Below are 8,035 nucleotides of genomic sequence, written 5' to 3'. Positions count from 1 at the left end.
ACATAAATGTGTATACAAGAAATTGTACCATCTCATGCTATCATTCCACCATCACTGCTTTGGTCACTCTATCCTGTCTTTCTCACGGTCATCCTGACATTCCTTTCTCCAGCCACTACCATGCTTCATTACCTCGCATATAAACATCACCAACTATTCATCCCATTTCCTCCGCCACCCACCCTCTTCATCACATGATTGTACAATACTGCACTGTGTTATATAATTAAGCCTACTGGCTGCAATAAACAGATTGCCTCTTAGAGCAGAACCAAGCAAGACGTGTTCGTGTCTCTCTCTCTCTTGCTAGTTCATCTCCATTTCATATATATCATACACAAAAATGGCGACGAGGATGTAGAACTGCTGTGTGCTCAACAGCTGCCTCCAGCCAGGGAGGTGACCTCCCTGCTCCATCATGGAGGAAAGGGAGGAGATCGAGATCGACGAGGAGAACGAGTAACTATAGCTCAGATGGAGCTACAGAGACGCTGACCATATGGCCCATGCTCTACAACCCGATAAAACTGTGAACATTACTGCAAGCGAGCATGGCGAGCCTACAAATTGCTGATGGAGAAACCGGTGTGCGAGCGATAACCACAGGGAAATGTCTGATCATGATAGATACGGACCAGGCACTTCCATGAGAGGACAACAGTGACCATGAACTATGAGAGAATGATTACGACATAGACATGCAAGAGCCAGACTTTGTGAATCAAGCGATCATCACGCATCGCCGGGTGTGGACATGTCGTCCACGGCCCGAGCATCATAGGAAGCATGCAGCACGGCCTGACACGGACCAATACTGAACGAGATCAGAGACACCGCGATTGATTCAACATCGCCGAGTGGACTATAGCCGTCCACGGCCCGAGCATCATCAGCATGCAGCATGGCCTGACCTGACAGAAACTACGATTGAGCATCGCTGAGTGGACCAGCCGTCCACAGCCCGAGCATCAGCAGCATACAGCATGGCCAGACCATCACCCAAGACAAAAGGCCGACAGAACTTGCGATTGAACATCGCTGAGTGGACCAGCCATCCACAGCCCGAGCACGGATGAGAGAAAATGTGCAGCATGGCCAGATCGACTGTACCGCGACGCCAGATCGAGCGTAATGCGACTGAACTGAGAGATTAGAGTGGATTCGGATTTCATCCACGCGCGGCCCGAGCATCTAACACATGCAGCATGGCCAGACTGCAAAGAGAAATCACGACATTGGACTGAGCTGACGACGACGAGAGACACCATCGACCATACACCGGAATGACGATTGCGTATCGGAGCGACGACCACGAGAAACAGCCTACCGCGTACATCAAATGAGCGACGACCAAACGAGCCATCAGGACCTTGACATGTGTGTGACTTTAGAGCGACTTCGGAAGCTGTAAACATCAATGACAACCAGTGTGACACGAGAGCGACTACGAACAGCGCGGAAGATTTCCCACATTGACCACGACCAGTGACGACGGAAAAACAAGGACAAACGTACAGGAAACGTACGTTAGTGAGTGAACATGGACTGTCCCCGACTACGAGTGAGAACATGAAAACTGTAAGTTCCGTGTATATAACTTTTGAGAACATATGTGAAAACAAAGGACTGCCCAAGATGGACTTGAACTTTGAAAAAAAAAGCTTAGTTGCTGGTTGGACATTGTCGAGTGGACATTGAACTCTGTCACTGTTATTTGCATATCGCCTTAATCATGTTTTGCTTTGTTGTTGTGTAAAGAGCCTCCCTAATTTCACACGCCTTGATCTTTAGACTTTCCTGCTTTCACAATTATCACACTCCCTCTAGACTTCTTGACTTTTCTTTTTCTTTCAACAAGGGGAGGGATACAGGGGAAACTCGGTATAACGAACACTGCTATAACGAGATATCGGTTATAACGAGGAAATTTTCTCGGTCCCAAATTTCCTTCCACACAAGTCTATGTAAAATGCTACTCTTATAGCGAGATCGGCTATAACGAAATAACTGCTATAACGAGATAAATTTTGTGACTTCCAAACAAAGAAAAACATAGTAAATCAAACCTGCTATAGCGAGGTAAAGCAAAATGCCTTCGGTAAAGCTTTACTTCGCCTGTGCTATCATCTTCCGAGATTGTAAAGCTTGATGCGCCAAAAACTGTCTTGTACACACATAATCATTTTCTTCAGTGCTCTCCAGCTAGCTCTGCATGTTGTACGTGTGAAGTGTGTGTGTGCACGCACACTGATACATGCAGAAAATGTGGTGGGACGGCCATATGTATACATGACATCATCATGACGTTTAGTAGGTGTGAGGCAATCTGATGCTGTGATTGGCCTTCAACTTAGGGAATTCCCCGTCTTCACACACACGCAGTCATAATGTACATACAGAATGTGTCACATACACACACAGCATTGTGCAGACCATATTCAAGCTTTCCACACAACACACACCCATACGATAACCACATACCAATCCACAGACGATCTTCATACAATCGCAAGCTATATAAATTTACAAATTCAAACATCTACAATTAATAAGAAACACATTCTTGATATTGGATTTCCTTGGCGAAAAACATCTTCTTACCCATAAAGGTGAGTAATTCCCTCACACACAATATCAAGTTATCAGTATTGATTGAAATATAATGGGTAGTCCCACATGTGCAAATTAATGTCTTTATTTTATGCCTTCTTTTATGCCTACTGATATAACGAGATATCGGCTATAACGAGGAAAATGACTCGGTCCCGACCATCTCGTTATATCGAGTTTCCACTGTATTGTGTCTGTACATAAATGTGTATACAAGAAATTGTACCATCTCATGCTATCATTCCACCATCACTGCTTTGGTCACTCTCTCCTGTCTTTCTCACGGTCAACATGACATTCCTTTCTCCAGCCACTACCATGCTTCATTACCTCGCATATAAACATCACCACCTCTTCATCCCATTTCCTCCGCCACCCACCCTCTTCATCACATGATTGTACAATACTGCACAGTGAATCAAGCCTACAGGCTGCAATAAACAGATTGCCTCTCAGAGCAGAACCAAGCAAGACGTGTTCGTGTCTCTCTCTCTCTTGCTACTTCATCTCCATTTCATGCATACACAAAATACACTAAGTTTCAAAAAATATTTTCAGGCATTGCATATAATATGGGGGGGGGAATACAATGTAGGGAATTTTCGAGCATTTGACCTTGACCTTTTAACCTTTGACCTTGAGTATGTGCACCAAAAGTTGATAGGCACAACTTCACCCCCTAATGCATACATGCCAAGTTCCATTAGGATACCTTAAAATGTTTTTAGTTACGCTGTCCACAGAATTCATTACGGACGGATGGAAGGACGGACAACCCGAAAACATATTAATGCCCCCGGCACCACCTCGTGGCGGAGGCATAAAAACCGATAAAATACACAATAGATGTCGCTATAAAACTACATGTACTCCACATGAAATCAGTGACAGACCAAATCCGACACTTAAGGTGCCTCGGCAAGGTGGGAATTTAAATGACTGCACCATGTTGAAAAAGACACAGCATAATAAGGACTAAGTTTCTGAGGTCAGAAGGTAGAGTATCCCACAGATTGGGGAACTCGTGTATTGCACAGAAATGCAGACTATTTTTACACGTGGACATGAATACATACATACAATTGTATACATGAATACATTTACCGGTAAATGAAATTCATTCGCAAGATCAAAATTAAAAAAACAACAACAATGAAATACAAATAAATGTCGCTATAAAACTATTTGTATGTACTCCACATGAAATCAGTAAGTGACATACCAAGTCCAACACTTACGGTGCCTCTCCAAGATGGGAATTTAAGTGACTACACCATGTTAAAAGAGCAGTAAGGACTGAGTTTCTGCGGTCAGAAGGTAGAGTATCCCACAGCCTGGGGAACTCGTGTATTGCAGAGAAATGCAGACCATCTTTACGTGCAAGGAGATGCCTGAACCTCAGGTCATTCAAATGGCGTGGGTTCACCACCACAAGAGAGTTAACAACAGGACAGTGAATACATGCATGTTTGAACAGACACTTAGTAATGAAAACTAGGGTAAAGTAAGTCCTTCTATGCTGTATATGCTGTGTATCAAGCCACATTTCTTGTCGCATTTTATTGAAACTTGCTATGGAGGTGTATGGGGAGTTATTCTAGTTAACAAAAGTTTTCATTGCCAGAGCTCTCATTGTTCACACTTTTATAGGATGACATGTCCTATTCCTTGTATGTGCTATATGTACTAGCCTCATATCTTCCCAGATCTTATTGTATCCTGCGACAGTTGCCATATTATACAAAATTCTGGCCTGAAAAGTAATCCAGATGCGGTATGGGGCGGGTTCGGGGGATACATGAGACGATTGCGAGTGCTCTAGTTCTACTTAACCTTGGTTCTTCAACCACACATTGGTTGCTAAGTGAGGCCGTATCTTGGCAACCGTTTGATCCTAGGGGCAAAGTATTTCAGAATTTTCTGTCAGATACTTGGGAGAACATTTAAAGTAAATATAAAGGGGTTAGGGTTACAAATTGTCTGAAAATTGGTTGATTTGATGTGAATTTGAATTTAGCTTCCTCCATCACACCGCTTCATATATTTAGATGTTTATTTGACTGGAATTCTCAACTTCAATTAATTTTTATTTTAGGATGTCTGTGACCCGAGCGTTCCAATGCATGCAGTGTGGGAAAAAGTTTGCGGGAACTCTGCCTGTGCTGCGCCATTTTAGTCAACACCAACACAGATGCAAAGTGTGCAGCACATACTCCGGACATCTTCAAGCTCTTCGTCCAGTTGTTACAGCAGAACAGCCGTCAACTTCTGAACATGCATCTGGATCGCCAACCATCCAAACAGCAAAAAGACCCCTTGATTTTCCCACCACTGCTGGAGACATCCACCAATCCTCTGCAAGTGGAGCTGCAGCACAGCCACCCATAGAGCCTGACAGACCCTTCCTCAGTGTTCCAGATCCAGGTCAAGCACCGGGTGGTGTTAAACGAGTCTGGAATGTCAAGACCAGCCTCAAGAATGTCGACAGAACGTATGCGAGGAAGAGGACAAAGAAATTTGCAGATGCCCTAGATGACTTGTGTGCTGTCCAAAAGGAGAGCAAGAAAGATGTCCTCTTCTTTCTACTGACAGACTGCTTACGGGAAAGTAAAGACAGTCGCCTTAAAGAAGTAAGTGAACTTACGGTGTGTTTATTTCACCCTCTTTCTTTGAAATTCCTCGATGGAAAATTAATTTACATATTATTTTCAAAACAGTATTCAACACTGTAAAATACAATGTTATGGATCAGTGCTAGATGTTAAGAGATTTTATCATGTCATTGTAAATCTATCAATAATGTACTAAATTTCTGACTCATTATACTCCTTGCAAAACCACATTTTCCTCTACTTTGCTGCTTGAAAGTAAATCTTTCATTGAATGAAATCTGAAAATAAGTCATTATTAAGAAACCGAAAGGAAGCTTCTAAATGTACCAGGACTGAAGAGGAATGTTATTGACAAGATGTTTCAGTTATTTTGTAAAATTTGTTAAGAAAAGGATAATACTGATCAATGTCCAAGTGTATATTATCGGTATCTTATCATATTTATATCTCTGTTCCTAGGTAATGGCATCTTAGAAAGAGGAGACCTCAACTGAAGACTTAAGCGTCGACCACTGCCTTGCAATGCGGGTGACCACTATGACATCCAAAAATCGTTATCGCGAATTGTACAGCCAGATGAAGGGTATAGGCTGAAGCCACTCCGTGCTCTCACCGAGGCAGAAAAGTCGTACATGCCAGGAAGTGTACGATTCAAGTTATAGGAAGGAGCAGACCTTATCATACATACTCCAGTGAAGGCGGGTAAAGCTCACATGGAGTATGGCCAGCTGTCATTTGAGCCGGAAATAGTGGCCGGCTGTGACTTACATGTAGCTGCTGAAATTCCCCGTCCCAACTTCAAGGCAGTACAGTGGCCGCATTCGCACGCACTTGCGAAAACCCTCGAGGAGCTGGAGGACATCACTCAAGGAATGGAGGCTATTGATCTCAATCCTGCAGACGACCATGTTGTCATAACAACCATCAAGGATGGGGCCGACGGAATGGGGGATGTGGACATCATACGGGAACGAACTGAGCGACTACTGCCTGACAAAGCTTTCCGGGCGGCATTTACCGTTCTACGATCTGAGGTGGAGGTGGAGGGTGAACGCTGCACTGTGTATGAACCGCAGGATCCCAATTCTGTCTTTGTTACACGGCCTCTTCTTGAGGCAATTGGAGACGAAAATAATGCCGCTTCTGCCAACATGCTCCTTGATGGAATGGAGTATGAGAGGAGTATCATGAAGGAACAGGAGATGGTCGTCAATGTAGGTATCAACTGGAGACGGCATAGATTGATTTTCTATAACAGCATGATAGACGAGAAACTGGATCGTGCACAAAGAAGGCTGCAAGGAAGTGGGTCCAGGTTTTTGTGCACACTTTGCAATGCAACAAGAGATAATGCTTGGACCCAGGTAGGGGAGTTCTCCATCAGCAGAAATCTTGATGACATGAGAGCCACAGCGGAATATGTCCAAGTTAATCCGGACAAGAAAGGTGCAGCCGAACTAGCAGAAATTGCTGAAGGGGGGTGAAGGATTTCTCCAGTTCTAGAGTACCTCCCATGTTCAAACTACTTGACGCCATTCATGCAGATATCAACATGGGTTCTTTCTTCTAGAAGCTGATAATATGCGAAATTGCCAGAATTCAAAGCTGGAGTATTTCAGAAAGCTTGAAACCTGGTTTTGAGCAAGCCGATAAAGACTTGGACAGTCAACTGCACTCCAAGCAAGGGCTTGTCCCAAGAGTAATAATGCCTGGGAATTATGTCAAAGCATTGTTTTCAGTTGATAATCATTCTTGTGTCTTGGAGTTGGTGCATGACGAGGACAGAAGGGCAAAATTGGGGCAGGTGCTGAGTCTCTTCCGTGAAATGCGGCCTGTGTACAGAGCGCATCACCCCAACATGGAGCATGTTACTTCCTACAAGGACACGGGAGTCAAGATGGGAGAGCTTCTCCGTGAATCCTTCTCATATGCTAGCTGGCCGAACTATCTACACAAGTTAATCGAACATGTGCAAGAGCCCCTTGAGATGGAAAATGGCCCACGTACAATAGGTGCTTTGAGCGGAGAAGGGAATGAGGGTGCAAACAAGGTATTCCGAGATCTGCGGCGTCACTTTTCCAGGAAGTCGAATGCAATCACCTCCCTGCGGGACACCATGTGGTTCCACTGGCTGTACACCAGCCCCAAGCTGCGCAGGATCGCAAAGGATACAGCACGCCACAGATGCTCCAATTGCCAGCAGCTGGGACATAGTATAGCAAACTGCACACTCGTACCATCAACCTCAAAGTGATTTTTGTATAATATTCAGTGTTCTATACATTTGTTACTGTGCATCGCAAAACAAACAAAAAGTCGCAGCCTTGATTTTACGTGAGAACTCAAACAAGATGGAATAGGTCAACCGAGTCAATGTTGAGTTTTTCTTTTTTTTTTAAAGAGAACTATCCTTCTTCTACATCATTCTTTAGTTTGGGATCATAACAAGAATGGAAATGTGTGTTTTCAGCCGTTTTTTACAACCCTTTTTGGGGAAAGGCAGAATTGTCAGGTATATCTTAGAGGCCGCTTTTCATTCCTTGAAATCGTTTGCACACTCTTCATTTTCAATCTAATAACTTTAGAATGAATACATGTAAATATACTACTTTGAAAATTGGCATAAATTATTGACAGAAAGTGTTTATACAGCATGCCCAATTTCAGCTTAATCTGATAAGGTTTTGCAGTAATCGCTTCATTGTTGTTGCTCCAGTGTTTTTTCCCCTTTTATCACACAGCTAGCACGGCTAGATGAAGATTAAACACTTGAATAGACCCTGTACTTCAGAGCCTGTTTTCTAAGTTCACAC

The 8,035-nt window shown here is 43.6% G+C and overlaps 1 protein-coding gene and 1 pseudogene across 1 annotated transcript; both read left to right on the top strand.

Moving 5' to 3' along the window:
* The first annotated feature begins 5,744 nt into the window (after nt 1-5,744).
* LOC139727701 (V(D)J recombination-activating protein 1-like) lies at nt 5,745-6,788 on the top strand (annotated as a pseudogene).
* Nucleotides 6,789-7,080: 292 nt separating this feature from the next.
* On the top strand, nt 7,081-7,476 carry LOC139728077 (V(D)J recombination-activating protein 1-like). The gene has a single exon (XM_071639043.1). The coding sequence runs from the start codon at nt 7,081-7,083 to the stop codon at nt 7,474-7,476; it is 396 nt and encodes a 131-aa protein (XP_071495144.1).
* Nucleotides 7,477-8,035: the final 559 nt, after the last annotated feature.

The sequence above is a fragment of the Diadema antillarum genome, unplaced genomic scaffold (genome assembly GCF_040938485.1).
Source record: "Diadema antillarum isolate AM-2024a unplaced genomic scaffold, OU_Dant_1.0 scf00000018, whole genome shotgun sequence".
NCBI lineage: Eukaryota > Metazoa > Echinodermata > Echinoidea > Diadematoida > Diadematidae > Diadema > Diadema antillarum.
The sequence above is the reverse complement of the archived record's forward strand: the minus strand, read 5'-3'. Positions and strand labels throughout refer to the sequence as shown.